The following is a 17,187-nucleotide window of genomic DNA, read 5'->3' on the forward strand; positions in this document are numbered from 1 at the left end:
TTCCCTTGTTAGATCACCCACCCAGCAACAGTAACAAACCCATCACATCCTCAACCAATCAAGTCCCCTCTCCCCACATATGGAGAACTTTACAGTATTCCCAGAGGCTTCACAAATCCAGACTCTAGTGGACCAAAGGAGGGAGCAAATGGCAAAGTCCACTCTCATTCAAACGGAGGGAGCCCCAGCTCAAACCCCTTCCTTAATCACAGCTATAGCAGGTTTTTTGGATTGTAAAAGGTTAAAACAAACACCTTGAACTCCCCCGGACACTAGTTTGTAGCCAGTGCAGTTTGTGGAGCACTGGCATAAACTGCTGCCTGCATGACACACACAGCCGCATTCTGATTCAATTCCCAAATGGTCTCGATACATAGCCTGAGGTAGAGTGCATTACAGTAACCTAATCTCGAGATGACAAAAGGCATGGATAGCATGTAACAAGTTCTGTACCCAAACGAAAAAGCTGCACTCTTTGTGCCTACCATAGATGAAAGAAAAGTGCTCTAGGATTCAGCCACTACCCGTGCATCTAGAAGAACCCAGCATGTGAAGGAATGATTAATGTAGTAAATGGATATCTCTAATAAAGGTGACAATAAAATCCTGCTAACCCAATTAATCTGGTCTCTTTCTCCAATCCACTAACAACTAAATCTCTTCTGGACACAGCTTCGGCCAGCTAGTCCTTTAGTCTCAAATAGGTGTGCATTCCTCTACACCAGCCTAGCTGGAAGTGACTTGGGCATAGAGCTGAAAGTCCTCAGGAAGTTGACTAAATCACAGCCCATGTCTCCTTAGAAACCCCACAAATGGCTTCATATGTGCATTCAACAAGGGTGAGAGCCTATCCTTGCTAGAAATCAATTATGCTATTTGTATGATTAAGGGGGACAGGATTTGGCCCATAATGTTGCTATAGTATTTTCCATTTTATAGTTAATCTCTTTTAATAAAAAAATTCAAGCATCCTGCTTTAACTGCTAGCATGCATTAGGCAGATGGCTTCACTGAACTATCTACAGTGATTTCCAGCTTTTGGCTGGAAGAATCCTGCTAAGGAAGTTCAGAATTTTTTATGAGAAGTTCGTTATTTCTTCCCAAGCTCAAAGACTAAATATTTTAAAAAGCAACAGAGGGTCCTGTGGCACCTTTGAGACTAACAGAAGTACTGGGAGCATAAGCTTTCGTGGGTAAGAACCTCACTTCTTCAGATGCAAGACTGATTTAAAAAAATATTTTAAGGTTTTCTGGTTACCTTAACTGTAGTTAACTTCCACCATACAGGGTGTTTTGTGAACAATCAACATGGATTTGTCAAAACAAGTCAAGTCAAACCAACCTAATATTCTTCTATGAAAGGGTAACAAGTCTTTGAGGCGGGGAGGAGGGGAAAGAGTAGATGTGGTATATCTCAACTTTAGTAAGGCCTTTGATACCGTCTCATATGACCCTCTCATAAGCAAACTAGGGAAATATATTCTAGACAAGCCTACTATAAAGTGGATGCACAACCGGTTGTAAAACCATACTCAGAGAGAAGTTATCAGTGGTTCACAGTCAAGCTGGAAGAGCACATTGAGTGGGATCCTGCAGGGATCTGTCCTGGGTCCAGTTCTGTTCAATATTTTCCATAAATGATTTGAATAATGGTACAGAGAGTACACTTATTAAGTCTGCAGACAATACTAAGCAGAGAACAGTTTAAAGTGCTTTGGAGGACAGGATTGATCTTGACAGACTGGACAAATGACCTGAAGTAAATAGGATAAAATTCAATAAGGACAAATGCAAAGTACTACACTTTGCACAAACACAAAATGGGAATGACTGCCTAGGAAGTAGTACTGCAGAAAAGGATCTGGGAGTTATAGTGGATCACAAACTAAATATGAGTCAGCAACGTAATACTGTTGCAAAAAGAGTAAATATCATTCTGGGATATATTAGCAGGAGTATTGTAAGCAAGACATAAAAATTCATTCTTCTACTCTGCTCAGCACTGATAAGACCTCAAGTAGAGTACTGTGTCCAGTTCTGGGCATTACACTTTGGGATAGATGCAGACAAACTGGAGAAGGTCCAGAGGAGAGCAATAAAAATGATTAAAGGTCTAGAAAATATTACTGGTGAGGAAAGATTGACAAAACTAGGTTTGTTTAGTTTGGAGAAGACTGAGAGGGAACGTAACAGTCTTCAAGTATAAAAAAGTTTGTTATAAATAGGAGAGTGATAAATTGTTCTGCTTATCCACTGAGGACAGGACAAGAAGTAATGGCCTTAAACTGCAGCACGAGAGATTTAGGTTAGACATTAGGAAAAACTTCCTAACTGTCCGGGTAGTTAAGCATTCGAGGTTTTAAAGAACAGGATAGACAAACACCTGTCAGGGATGATCTAAATAATACTTAGTCCTGCCTCATTGCAGGGGACTGGACTAGATGACCTACTGAGTCCCTTCCAGTCCTACAGTTCTATGATTCTATGAATATTATCTAGATTAGGTACTGCAAGCAATAAAAATATTTTGCACATTATTGGTCTGTTTCTATATTTATCAGCTTGCAGGATTGTTTTCACTAGCCAAACCTAACCAAATGCAAAGGGCAACATTTTGTGAGTATAGTAATATACAGGAATTCTAGATTATAGGTTGATAGCAACATAAAATTATAGCAGGTCCCTAACTAGGGGTTTTTTTGTTTTTGTTTTTTGTAATTACTTATAGGTTAAAAGAATCAGATTTTTTTCTTTAAAAAAAAGCCATTGTTCTTACTAAGAACATGCCAGATCACTAAAACTGAATTTTTATTTTTAAAATAGAATTTACTCCCCAAAATGTATGCTGCTTGATTATCTTTAATGTTTCTTAAATTGGCCAATGAAAATAGGTGAGGCAGTTTCAGTATGGTTTGCATTCCATTTCTAGTCAGTTTCACGTCTCAGTTTTTAGCAGAATGTTGTGATCACAACAACACTGAAAAGAACCCTTCTTGTTGAAATTAAAAACAATTTTCATGTCAACATTGTTGTTCTTGATCTTGAGTTTTATAAAAGTTTATCTTTACAAAATCTAAATTTGGGGCTAAAATTTGATTCACTGTCCCTTTCATTTATTATCCAATACTGGAGCTAAATCCTGCTGTCCTTGCACAGACAACATTCCCATTGAAGTCAATGGAAATTTTGCCCAAGTGAGGACTACAAGATAGGGTTCATATACAGTACATTTAGAACATATTGTATGTGTAGCTTTAAAGAAAATCTGCTTTAGAGAAGTGAAAAAACGAATAGCCTTAGGAAAATTTTAACAAATATTAACATTTATAACAGTTAATTTATAGACATCAACTGAAATAATAGCTTTTCTGAGAACAAAATCTAGCTCGTATTATTTTCATTCATTCATTCTTTGGAGGCTTGTTGCAAAATAACTCATATGCATGGATGTACAATCTATGCTTCAGTAAAGGTATTCATTTCTGTGATATGTTGGAAACGATTGTATGCAATGTTGTAAAAGTTTCCCAGATTTCTCTGCACTGCTTATTGCACTCACCATCTGAGATGAATCTCACTTCTAAATGTTCCTCCTTCCTTCTGTTGGTGAACAATTCAGTACCTTCCAGCTGAAGAATTTGTAAGTCTTGCACAGTCTCTCAGATACCTGAAAATTCCCCCTCAGTCCCGGAGAAGCAGGAGCATTTAGTCCCTACTTCCTTCCCTACAGATGACTCCATTATCTCTCCGTTTCATTCTTGTGCTTGGTTCCTATTTGCAAGCCTTTGCGTAGTTAAGATCATGGAGCTTGGTTCTACAGCCTAAATACATCCCAACATAGCCAAATACAATACATTCAAGGCACTATATCCAGAACTCCCTACTATCCAGTAAAGGATCAATTAAATTGATAATTGGAGGATTCTCCAGGACCGTTCAAGTTTATTCACTGTAACTGTTGCTGGGATGCCACCACCCTACCCTACCCTCCTGGTTACATCTGGGTAAGCAAGATTTTACAGTAATGGATTTAAAAGCATAGTACCTTTAAATACCCAGACACTCTCCCAGTAGGGTGATCAGACAGCAAGTGTGAAAAATCGGGATGGGGGTGAGGGGTAATAGGAGCCTATATGAGAAAGACCCAAAAATCAGGACTGTCCGTATAAAATTGGGATATCTGGTCACCCTATTATTATATCTGGTCCCAGGGTTATTTATCTCTCCCCTCTGTTCATGGACAATTTATTCAGATTCTCTGTTCCCTTGAAAGGGTCCTGTGGTCCCCTTCTTTAATTTCCTCTGGAATTCCCTTTTCTCTGCTCATGTAGAGCCCAGTCCTGCTACTATTATGGAAATAATTCCAGTAAAACCAATGGGAATCCTCACACGAGTACAGTCTATAGGATCAGACCCTGAATTTGCCAGCCTCAGAGTATTCTCCCTCCTTTCTGGCTCAGTTACACTCACTAACTTCTAGCTGACACTCCAACTTCAAACAAAACTTGCAGCTCAGACCCTTCATCAGAACTTTGCTTTCATACACCAACCACTTGAAGAATAAAGTGTTTGTCTCTTCTGCTTCCATATTTTAGGATTTTTTTTTAAAGTTAGAATTACTGAAAATATCCATTATTGACTCAACTGTAAGTACATAAAGGTCCAAATTCTGAATTCAGTTATATCCATGGAAGTCTGGACGAATGCCAACGAAGTCAGGGTCAAATTATATAGTCCTTAATCGAACAATACTCCTACTGAAGTCAATTAAGGACGATAGAATTTGGCCCAATGGATTTAATGCAGATTTACTCAGTGTTACCAAAATGGCCCAGGATGTTTAACAAACAGGTAGTCTTGACTGAATGAGATTAACACAGTATACTTAACTGGCCCTTAATAGCACAGAACCTACTTGTCTGAAAGATTCCCTTTACCACTCTGCCACAGAGAGAGGAGGCAGCTGCTCTCAACGTGGGTCGCCTCAACCTTGAAATTTGCTCTGATCCTTATTCCCATCTGAAATTGTCCCTGTTTTACAAAAATCAGCCTTTAAATAATATTACAAAGGCTCATTTCTTTTCCCAAGCTGCCAGGTGCTGGGAGAACTCTGGTGGGAGTTTGTAAAGATCTTAAACATGTTTGCAACTGCTACGTTATAATATATGCTTGTTATCAGTTGAACAGGGTGTTACTGGAGTAGTCTATTATTATAACTTTTCAAAATGTGTCCAGGAGCAATTAGAGCAAAGCACAGGTGCAGCTTAGTATGGAGTGAGTGCATGAATCAAAATAAACTCAAAAGAATGGCAACGGCAGCTTGACTGACACCACTCTAATGACAGTGACAAGCAGTCCCACCTCTCTGATTTGTTAAAGTTAAATTCTGGCCTTGGACATACATATGTAGCTGCCTCAGAAACCAATGGGAGCCACATGTGCATGTCTGAGGGGTATTTGTCCGGATGATCTTTAAATCAATGTTGCTAGAATTAGGAAGCCTTTTTAAACACAGGTCTCAGAATAGCAACCGTGTTAGTCTGTATCCGCAAAAAGAACAGGAGTACTTGTGGCACCTTAGGGCACGTCTTCACTATCCGCCGAATTGGCGGGTAGCAATCGATCTATTGGGGATCGACTTATCACGTCTAGTGAAGACGCGATAAAATCAATCCCTGGTGGCTCTTCCGTCGACTTCGGAAATCCACCGTGGCAAGAGGCGGAAGCGGAGTCGACGGCGGCGCGGCAGCGGTCGACTCACTGCCGTCCTCACAGCCAGGTAAGTCGACCTAAAATACGCCACTTCAGCTACGCTATTCACATAGCTGAAGTTGCGTATCTTAGGTCGACCCCCTCTGTAGTGTAGACCTAGCCTTAGAGACTAACAAATTTATTTGAGCATAAGCTTTCGTGGGCTACAGCCCACTTCATTGGATGCATAGAATGGAACATATAGTGAGGAGATATATATACACACACATACAGAGAACATTAAAAGGTGGGAGTTGTCCTACCAACTCTAAGAGGCTAATTAATTAAGAGAAAAAAACTTTTGTAGTCATAATCAAGATAGCCCATTACAGACAGTTTGACAAGAGGTGTGAGAATACTTAACATGGGGAAATAGATTCAGTGTGTGTAATGGCTCAGCCATTCCCAGTCTCTATTCAAGCCTAAGTTGATAGTGTCTAATTTGCATATTAATTCAAGTTCAGCGGTTTTAAACACACTAACAACAAAACCAAATGTGGACCATGTTGCATGCCTTGTTCATAACCCAGAAGCCATTGTGGAAAGGAAATCTAGACCCACCATTTAAGAATTCAAGGATTCCAATCCAAGTATGTACACACTTCAAAACACAATTAAACACCAAGTTAATTCAAAGTGAAATGTTTATTAAAATAAAACTAAAACAAGTCTACAGCACCTCAGCAAGCTATTACAGTAGGTGTTTGTTATACATCCATTCCACTAAACTGACAAACATACATAATGGCTCCTTGTTTCCAGGCTGCTGTAACATATACCTCGCCTCATTCTACCCATGTGAAAATAAACCAAACCTCTCACTGATTCATTGCATTTCTTCAATAACCTCCTACCCCTAATTCCACAGAAAACTAGTTTTACTTTATAGAATGTATAATGAGCGATTACACTCCAAATTATGTTTTTCTGAGCCCACAACACAGAGATTTCTCCATTCTTGGGGGGGGGGGGGAGGAAAAGGCGGGGACGGGAGGGAAATCATGGCAAATTTAAAGAAATGTAACTATCAAACAAAAATCAAGCAAGCTTGTCCCACTGCTAAAGAATATTTCTTCTAAGGAATCCATGAAAGACCAACATAGAAGTAGTTTTCAGATTTGATGCTTCAGCTGATGTACTTCTGTGGAAAATACACCTTTTCAGATGGTTCAACTGAACACCTCTGTTGAAGTAATAGTACATGTAACCAATTATGCAGACTATATTGAGTTTACTTTTGACTGCATCTATACATTTTAAAAAATATCTTGAAATATTTATTGGCTGCATGGTAATTATATTTATAGATTACACATGATAGGCTAAATTAATCTCTTTTGGCCAGAAACAGAAAGCAGAAAAAAACAAGGGAAAAAAATATTCTGCATGTGACTTTTTTCCTAATATGCTTTACTCTATTGAAACCTTTCACATGCAGAGGTGTGCTGTAAAGTGACGTATGGAGAAATGCACTGGTGGTGAAGTTGTCAGTTCAGTGTGGTGCTGGGACTGGATGTGAGAATATGACCTGGTACTGGTGATGGTGTAAGTGGAAGAAATTGGAAAGGTGCTGAAGCTGGGAAGAGATCAGGAGTGCAAGTAGGTGCTGATGCAAGGTGTGGAGCGCAAGATTGGAGAGAAACAGCACTGGTACTTTCTTTAAGATCAGCCTGCAATCCAAAGTGGCTGGATGTTTATTAAAAAATCAGCAGTGACCGAGTTAATGTTGACCTTTACATTGCCATCATTAGCATTCAGAGTTACTGCGCTACTGAGATCAATGGGAGCACAGCAGTGGAATTTTTCATACACAGCTGTTGATAAAAGGACATAAGAAAAGTGGGGGTCATACATGATCCCACTACAGATTTCAGCCTCTGAATAGGGAACTCAAGTAGAAGGAAATGTATGGGGGGAAAGGTAACAGAAGACTATCTGAAACAAGGAGTATAAATAAGTCCAAAAGATGGTTAGTTTTTTTCCTAGCAAATGAGGAGGAGACTGCAGCACGGGGGGAAACTATGATGGTGGAATTGGAATTAAAAGAAAAGAAAAAAGAAAAGGTCTGTTAGTCAAGACTGGTCTTCATCTGTCCCTATAAATATTCTGATGTCACATTAGATGGCAGCTCAAATGAAGTTTCGGATTTATTTTTACAATGCACCTACAACATTAATATCTTAATGGCAATACAAGAAGCAATACAACAGAGACAACAACAAAGCGTTTACAATTAATCCAGATAATAGCTTATTTATATAATATTTTTAAACTTTAACACGTTTAGTTAAACTATACATGTTTACTATGGTCTGTGATCTGCTTTTCAGTCTCCAGAGTTTGCCTAGATTAGGAAAAGAGGTCAACATTAGATCAGGGTTCGTTAACACACATTAGCCAATCCCATCCTAACCCCAGTTTTTCTTCAATTTGCTGTGTTTTTGCTCTGTATGCAACATTAGGAATATAAAGAAGCCACATAAATGACTGCATTTAATAACTATAAGGAAACAAGGCTTAGCTACATACATATATATATATACACACACACACTATACCTACACACATACTGCATGTGCACACTGTGGCTCTGGTAGAATCTAGTGACTTCTGCAATAGAAGACAGGGAGACCCACTAGAGGGCTTCTAAACTACTAACCATTCCCTACATACTATACTATAGACTAAAGTAATACCAATTCTCAGTTTAGTTCAGATGGAGCCTAGATAATACTGGGCTATTTTTACCCCTCCCTTGAGTTTTCCTCTGAAAATGGAAAATAAAGGCCTTGGTTCCTAGGTTGCACAGTAAATGCCTGATCCAAGGCCCATCAAAGTCAGTGAGATCCTTTCCACTGACGTCAGAGTCTTTTGGATCTGGCCATAAAAGTAGTTTCTTAGTGAAAAAAAGAAAAAGATTTAACATATGTGTGCATACTATGACATACAAAATGTGTAATGTTTGATGGAGCTTTTAAATTTGTGTATCAACAAAATCCCAGAGCCCAGATGTAAAGTATTTAATTTTCATTCAGCCATTAAATTAAAACCTCTAGTTGTCCAGAAAAAATACTGAGTAATTCTGAGGTAATTGGGTTGCAATACAGAACCTGAAATGAACTCAGCTGCAGTTGCAATGGGTGGTACATATCTTCCCCAATGGTTCTGTTGTGGGGACAGAGGGGTTCCATTTTGTCACCCCTTCTGTAAAATATATGTATTTGAGGCCTATAGGAGGGTTAGTGAGGAGGCTACAATGTAGTCTACCTCTCCATTATTTCTCACCCAGCAGTGCACTGCAATGAATGAGCCAGTGTATAAGATCAGGGCTTGCTTGGGTTAAGGTAGCTGGCTGAACTCAATCCCGACAAGGCTAGTGGGTTGGAGGAAACAACTGGCGGAAGCAAGTAGAAGAACTAGCAAGGACTATATCAGCCACACTGACTCAAGGGCGTGACCACCATTGGTAGAAGGTTATTTTGTAACCAGGGCCGGCTCTGGCTTTTTTGCCGCCCCAGGCAAAAAAGCCGCCGGCCGCCCCCCCCCCCTGTGGGGGGGGGGGGGAGGGCGGCTGGAGCCCCCAGGGGAGGGCGGTGAGCCCCGACGGGGGCTCCGCTCTCCCCCCGGCGGCCAGGGGGCAGGAGCCCTGGGAGGAGGGTGGCGAGCCCCATCGGGGGCTCCACTCTCCCCCCGGCAGCCAGAGCGCAGGGATCAGGGCGACGAGAGGGCGGCGAGCCCCAGCCAGGGCTCGCCGCTCTCCCCCCGGCGGCCGGGGGGAGGGCGCCGGGGGGAGGTCGGCGAGCCCGGCCGTGGCCCCACTCTCCCCAGGGGCCGGAGCGCCGCGCCGCCCCCCTCCAGGTGCCGCCCCAAGCACGAGTTTGGTGGGCTGGTGCCTGGAGCCGGCCCTGTTTGTAACACAGATCATGTTAGGACATCCAGGAGCTGCTGAGGATCTAACTATGGTTAAAAATACTGGGCTGGATCCTCAGATGTGGTGAGTAAACACTGGGCACAACTGATTGGGGAATGCCATGAAAGAGTCATTTGTCTCTCTCCAATCCTGAGGCCACTTTTCCACCACTTCCATCCGTCCTTACAGTCTAAAACAGCCTCATAGCTTGCAACCATTTCATATTCAGGTGCAGACGTTGATATCCAAGCAAGCCTCTTGCAAGAAGAAACATTGGTGTTCTGTGATCTTCACTGGTTGCCTGTTTTGTTTCCAGGTGGAATTTAAGGTGTGGACTTGAACCTATAAAACCCTAAATGATTTGAGATCTGTGGGCCACAGAGAATTCCTCCCTCCTTGAGTGGTACTGCCACAGTTGCAATCAGCAAAGGCACTAAGTCTGGAGTCCCCCAATTCACATGGCTTGGGTCTACTGGTAAGGTGTTCCCCATAAGGAGTCCTTGACTCTGGAATAGCTTCCATCAGGGTCTGGTGGGCCATTCTATGCATTTGTTACTCCCACCCAGATCAATGCATGCGTAACTGTTGTTCACATGCCACTGACAATATAATTGGGGCCCCGATTTATGAACCATCCACACACAATATACCCTACATTATCTCCTGGGCATTTGGAGAGGGTAGATTGGAAGAGTGGGGAAAGCATTGTTAGATACCCAACTGTTGTTATGGTTGTAACTCAATTGCCCAGTACAGAGGAAGGATGATCTTCTGGTTATGCCACTGAACAGGGACCAAAGGATGTGGCTTCAGAAGTTCTTGGCTCCTACCACAGGCTTGCTGTACAACTTTGGACAAGTCAGTGTGAATCTCTCTGTGCCTCAGTTCCACATCTGTGAAATAAAGATCATATTTCCCTCCCTGATAGAAGTACTGTGTGGATTATTTCCGGAATGATTGTGAAACACTTAGATATTATGGTGATGGGGCCATATCAGTAAATAAACTAAACAAACCTTTCAGAGGCGGGGGAGGAGAATGTAATCATTTTAGCATTTATAACTAATTGTTATGAAAATGCCCAGAGCTCATAGTGAGCACCTGAAATAAATCAGGAGGAGGTATAAAAGAACAGCATAAGCATACAGGGACAAAATCAGAAAGGCTAAGGCACAAAATGAGTTATACCTAGCAAGAGACATACAAGACGATTGGAAGAGTTTTTTAAAATAAATTAGGAGCAAAAGAAAAATGAAGGAAAGTGTATGTCCTCTATTTAGCAGGGAATGAGAGCTAATAACTGGTTTAATACCTATGACGTGACATTTTTATTTTAGTAAGGCATTCGACACAGTTCCACAGGACAATCTCATAAGCAAACTAGGGAAATGTAGTCTGGATGAAAATACTATAAAGTGGGTGAAAAACTGTACTCAAATATTTATCAATGGTTTACGCTTAAACTGGGAGGGTATATCTAGTGGGGTCCCAAAGGGGTCAGTCCTGAGTCCAGCATTATTCAGTGTTTTAATTAATGATTTGGATAAGGGAGTGGAGAGTATGCTTACAAAATTTGCCCATAATCTCAAACTCGGAGGGTTTGCAAGCACTTGGAGGACAGCATTAGAATTCAAAATTACATTAGAGAATTAGTCTGAAATCAGCAAGATGAAATTTAATAAAGATAAGTGCAAAGTACTTAACTTAGGTAGTAAAAATTAAATGCATAGCTACAAAATGGAGAATAACTGCTTAGGTGGTAGTACAACTGAAAAGGATCTGGGGGTTATAGCAGATCACAAATTGAATACGAGTGAAAAATGTGATGCAGTTGTGGAAAAGGCTAATATTCTGGGTTGTCTTAACAGGAGTGTTGTATGTAATACACAGGAGGTAATTGTCCCACTGTTCGGCACTGATGAGGCCTTAGCTGCAGTACTGTGTCCAATTCTGGGCACTACACTTTAGGGAAAATGTGGATAAATTGGAGAGAGTCCAGAGGAGAGCAACAAAAATAATAAAAGGTTTAGAAAACCTGACCTACGAGGAAAGGTTAAGACTAAACATGCCCAGTTTTTTGACAAAAGATGACTAAGCAGGGACCTAATAACAATCTTCAAATATGTTAAGAGCTGTTATAAAGGACAGTGATCAGTTTTTCTCCATGTCCACTAAAGATAAAACAAGTAATGGGCCTAATCTGCAGCAAGGGAGATGTAGGTTAGATATTAGGAAAAACTTGGTAACTATAAAGGCAGTTATGTTCTGGAACAGGCGTCCAAGGGAGGTTGTGGAATCCCCATTATTGGAGGTTTTTAAGAATAGGTTGGACAAACACCTGCCAGGGATGGTCTAGGTTTACTTGGTCCTGCCTCAGCACAGGGGGTGGGACTTGGTCTCCCAAGGTCTCTTCCAGCCCTACATTTCTATGATTCTATGAAAATAAAAGATATCCTTTAACACCATGGGGCCTGATTCTGCATTCCTTGCACAAAATCTCCACTAATATAAGATAGTATACCAAACTGTAAATTAAAAAACTATAAAGAACTCAGTCATTTACATGTAGAGGACAGAGATGCAGGGGATGGAGCCTAGAGGAAGAGATAAAGCAAGATGAACTAGTTATGGTCTGATCCTAGCATCTTTACTCAGGCAAGATTCCAAATGATGGCAGAGAGTTTTGCTTGACTCAGGACTGAGCCACAAATGAGGTATTCCTAGGTAAAGCAACAAACAAAATGGAGAGGAAAAACTCAAAGTCTCTGAAAATGAGATGAATGAGGGTCATGTATTAAGTTAATTTAAATCCACAGAGGTGCTACGATGGGAGTTACAAAATGAAAGACTCAACACAGGTCTGTAGGGACAGCACTGCAACGTCAGAAATGAAAAATGGTGCCATCTGAAACGTACAGGCACAATAATGTGACTAATGGAAAAAAAACGGCAGTAACACCATTAAAGAGAACGCATGCATACACACACAAACTGTGTTAAAATAAAGCATAAGGATCATTAGAGACAACCCATTAACAGCAAAGAAATTCTGATTTAAGGCTAAATAAAGCTCTTGGGGCAGATCAGTTTGTGGAGGTGGTCATAGCTCTATAATGGAAAGCTGACATCGATACAGCTATGACAATTTACCCCAGCTGGGGATCTACCCCCTTGTTTTGCCTCTGTATTGCATCCCTCTAGATCCTTTCTGGGAGAAAGGATGTCTCAAAACAGGTAATCGTGCGTAAAGCAATGGTTAGGCTATAGTAACTTAGAGTTAAATTGTAGACATGACAGAAGCTGAACTCCGTTTCTTTTCAAAACAGTATTTTACATCTCAGCTGTATACAAATTTTCCTTTAGGTTAATAGAGAGAGAGAGAAAAGTGTGTGTGTGTGTGTGTGTGTGTGTCTGTCTGTCTGTCTGTCTCTTTCAGTTTGAGTCCACTAAACCTATCCATAGGTTTGTTGCATTTTCCCTAAACCTATGAATATAGGTTAGCTGACAATAGAAGAAATTTCAATTCCAGGCACCGGGGTTTTATTAAATGAGAGCTAAACCATTAAAACGTTGGACACCTCCTAAAAAAAAAATCCCCAGGAAGTTGATGCACCATCATGTTGCATCTGTGTCAAGCTTTCGGTAAACAAGCAGCAACATGAATGAAATCTGCCCAGAAAGACTGCATCTGAGCTCCAACCACGCAGTCTCTGGCCAAACCACCGCATATGAAATAAAGTTTTATTTCATTTTCGAGTGTTCAGTTACGCTTGTACCATTTCCTGTGGAAAATTGAAGCTTTGAAGTGTGTGTCTATAACTCAAGCGTTGCTGAAACCCAACCATTTTGAGAAGCCCCTAAAAAAAAAAACAGAAAAAACAAAACAACCCCTCCTCCCCCAAACACACGAGCCGTTCAATCAACCCATCAGTCGAGATGCCAGAAAGTTCAGTAGGGATGTCACTGTAAATAATGCCCCAAAATGCCACCAAGACCCTCTTCCCACCCCCTCCCCCAACTCCATTGTGCTGGCGACAGGCTGCAGCGGAATCACACACATCCATACGGTACCGTAGCGCTGAACCCCCAAGAGAGCAACACGGGGTGTCTGACAGCTTCCCCCCCCCCCTTAATGAGATCGGCCGCGCATTTTTTGCGATGCAGAAGGACCTGTTCCCCTCCCACCCCTCTCTCCCCCCAGCTCTGTAGGACTGAAGCCGTAGCCCGCCGCAGACACTTGCGGCATGGTACTCCATACAGATGGCCGGGAGAGGGGGGGAGGAATTGATGCACGACGAAGGCTTTCTAGCCCCGATTTACAGTCTCCTCGTGTCCCGCTAAAATTCTGTGTTCAAGGTGAAAACGGCTTGACATCAAATGTACATGGGGTAAAAGCCGATCCGACACAATAGGGTGGAAAACACCTCCAGCTCCACCTGCAGAAGGCGCAGCAAGCGGGAGGGCAGCAGCCGGCGGGTTAATTACCAACAGCCTCACCCCCAGTGCGCAACCCTCCGGCGGGCACACTTCGTCGGCGCAAGTTGAGCCCCTTAGGGCTGCAGGATGGGGCTTAGCAACAAAGAACGTGGCCCCCTCCGAACATATGTCCGGGCGGGGCCCCTTACAATGCAGAAACTGGAATGCGGTATTTATTTTGCCACTTTTAGGGGCCCCCTTCCTTGCGGGGTCCCCTCCGGTCGGAGGGCGCTCGCTACGCCTCTGGGGCTTAGCTACCCTGCAAAGCGCAGCCATCTGCGCTTCCTAGATGCGCCGGGGGAAGAGGGGGCGACTCTCTACGCTCCCCAAGGGAGATCCTGGGAGATGCTGAGCATTTGCAGCTCCCACTCACTACAGGTGCTCAGCCCTTCCCCAGAGGGAGTCCTGGCTTCCCAGATCAGCCTTCCCGCTCCGGATGCGCAAAACTGCGGCTCCCAGGGCCTGCGCGCGAAGTGTGGGGGTCTGAGCGCAGGGAGGGGGCCCCAGCGGCTGCGGGGCGCAACAGGGATTTTTGGTTGGCTGGCTGGCTACAGCTGATACTTCATCCAAATAAAATAAGAAAAGTGTCAAACTGCGCAACATTCGCGCGCATTTGGGGCTGGGTTTCCCTGCAATACTCGCCACATACTCTGCTCCCAGCGCAAACTTTGAGGGGCACAAGAACGGCCTAGGTGGCCAGGGCCCCCCTCCCCGCTGGCATCCCAAGTGGTCACAGACTAGAACCCTCCTTCCCCGTCCCGCTGCACTGACACCGAGAGGACTGCACACCGTGCCCGCCACCCACCTGCCCCTGGCCCCACAGGTGGGCACACGGGGAAGGCTGCACACCATGACCCCTCACCCCTTGCCTCTCAGGAGGGCTCACGGGGAGGGATGCAGCCCCTAACACCTCCCCTGGTCCCCCAAGAGGGCACATGGGGAGGGGGGCAGCCCCTAACACTCCACTCCCGGCCCCACAGGAGAGCACGTGGGGAGGGAGCAGCCCCTAACACCCCGGCCCCATAGGAGGGCACAGCCGCGCACTCACCGCTGGCGTTCTTCCCGCAGATGAGGTGCTGGTAGGGCTGCAGCAAGCCCCACAGCTCCGCGTCGTTGTTGACCGTCTGCTCCAGAGCCTCCACCGTAAACTTGGGCGCTTCGCCGCCGCCGCCGCCGCCCTCCTTGTCCTTCTCCGCGCCAGCGGCGGCGGCCGAGCCCGAGCCCCGGTTGGGGTGCGGGTGGGCCGAGGCGCTGCCCCCCGCCATCACCCGCCCGTAGATGTCTCGGAAGAGGTTCTCCAGGCAGGCGGTCAGGTAGATGGCGGCGTGCTCGTGGATGCGCACGGCCACCCGGCTGTCCACCATCCAGCGGTAGAACTTGCCCACCGAGAAGGTGAGCCCGCAGCGGGTGGATTTGCCCCGGCTGAAGCGGTCCCCGCCGCTGCTGCTCATGTTGTAGAGGGAGAGGGCGCCCAGGGCGGCCGCCGTGCAGCTGGAGGCCAGCGTCCAGTCCAGGATGATCTCCATGGCGCTCTGGATCTCGTACTTGGTGCATTTGGCAAACCGCAGGCTCAGCCGCTGAGCCTCCTTGGCGATCCGGATCAGCGCCCGGCTGACCAAGGAGGAGAGCTTGGCCAGGGCATCTCTGGCAGGGCTAGCGGGGGTGGCCGCCGGCCCGCGGGGCTCCCTGTGCCGCAGCAGGAGCAGCGCCTCCACCTCCTCCAGAGTCCAAGGGACCTCCTCAAGGTCAGGCAGCAGCCTGGAGCACTGCTGCCCCGAGCAGTCCAGCACCTCGGAGTCTTCCACTAGGACCGTGTTGACAGTGTCAAAGCTGTTGTGCCTACTGTGCATGGAGTCAGCTAGATGCTGCCAGCAGTTTCCTCCATAGGGGTAAGCCGGGTGGGAATCCGAACAGCACAGGGACAAGTTGGAGGACCGGACTGAGTCCGCAGCACCACCATAACCAGAATCCAGGGTCAAATCTTCCAGCGTCCTCACCACTGTCTTACCTCGCCTTGCCATAGCTGCACTTCATGCTGCACCCGCAGGAAACCAGAGGGGGAACGGAAAGACGAGACGGAGCCCACTCGCCACTTTGTTGCGCCTTCCAAAGCCTCTTCCCGGCCCACGCACCGGCTCAGCTCCGCGGAGGGGCTCGGCAGCCCCACTCCCAGCCGGGCGGCGGAAGAACGCCGGAAAAATAAAAGTGTTTAAATGTTCCCTTCTCCCCGCCTCCAGCAGCAGCGCCGCCGCCAGCCTCCCTCGCCGATCACTGCACTGCACTAGCAGGCAGCCCTATACCGCAAAACCCAGCCAGCCAGCCGGAGGAGGGAGTGGGGAAGAGGCGGGCCTATGTAAAACAGCTCGGGAACGAGCCAATAGCGTTGGAATATGCTAATTATATCACCCCTTCGCCCCCCTTGTTTCCTCCCTATCGGCAGAAATGAGGGAGTCGAGCTTCACCCTTTGGAATTCATGGAGAATCGAGACCCAGAGCCCAGGCAGCCCCCACAGCTCTGGGCCTGTTACCAGGACCTGGGGTTTTTTGGTCTCTCTCTGGTTATTTGTTTTTGTTGAACTTTGCTGTTGAAAAAACTCACAGGAGCCATGTAGATTCTCCAAAACAGAGGAGGGAAAGCTCCAGGACTGGGTAGTGATTTGTGTGGTTAAGAATAGCCTAAACCTCAGGCTTGTGTCCTTAGCAGGTAGTAGAAATTAGAAACCACCAGCCTAAAACAGATCCAGCAGCTGCGAATTCTTGTAAGAGTATTTACTGCTCCAGTGGTTCCCCCCCACTGGGGCCAGGGCCCTCCCTAGCCATTTTGGTGCCCTACGCAGCCCCCCCCCCCCGGGGGGGGGGGCTCTGTGTGGGACCCAGGCCTCCGCGGGTTGGGCTGGGTCGCTCCACTTCCTGCCGCCCGGTGCGTGCAGAGCGGCCAGTCCGACCGCGCACCCAGGGGGCGGTGGGAAGTACAGTGACCCGGCCCCAGGCAGCTCCGCTCTGCTCCCCTGGCTCCCAGCCTTGGGGGGCGGGGGAGAAACCGCCCCCCC

At 45.4% G+C, this 17,187-nt stretch overlaps 1 protein-coding gene across 4 annotated transcripts in view; it reads right to left on the bottom strand.

Moving 5' to 3' along the window:
• ABTB3 (ankyrin repeat and BTB domain containing 3) overlaps positions 1-16,960 on the bottom strand; it is a 282,735-nt gene extending 265,775 nt beyond the window's left edge. For all 4 annotated transcript variants that reach the window (XM_054032688.1, XM_054032669.1, XM_054032679.1 and 1 more), the window contains exon 1: positions 15,186-16,960. In XM_054032688.1, the coding sequence (XP_053888663.1) occupies positions 15,186-16,158 (973 nt within the window). In that variant the 5' untranslated portion in view covers positions 16,159-16,960. The remainder of the gene's footprint in view (positions 1-15,185) is intronic.
• Positions 16,961-17,187: the final 227 nt, after the last annotated feature.

Source organism: Malaclemys terrapin, chromosome 1, assembly GCF_027887155.1.
Source record: "Malaclemys terrapin pileata isolate rMalTer1 chromosome 1, rMalTer1.hap1, whole genome shotgun sequence".
NCBI lineage: Eukaryota > Metazoa > Chordata > Testudines > Emydidae > Malaclemys > Malaclemys terrapin.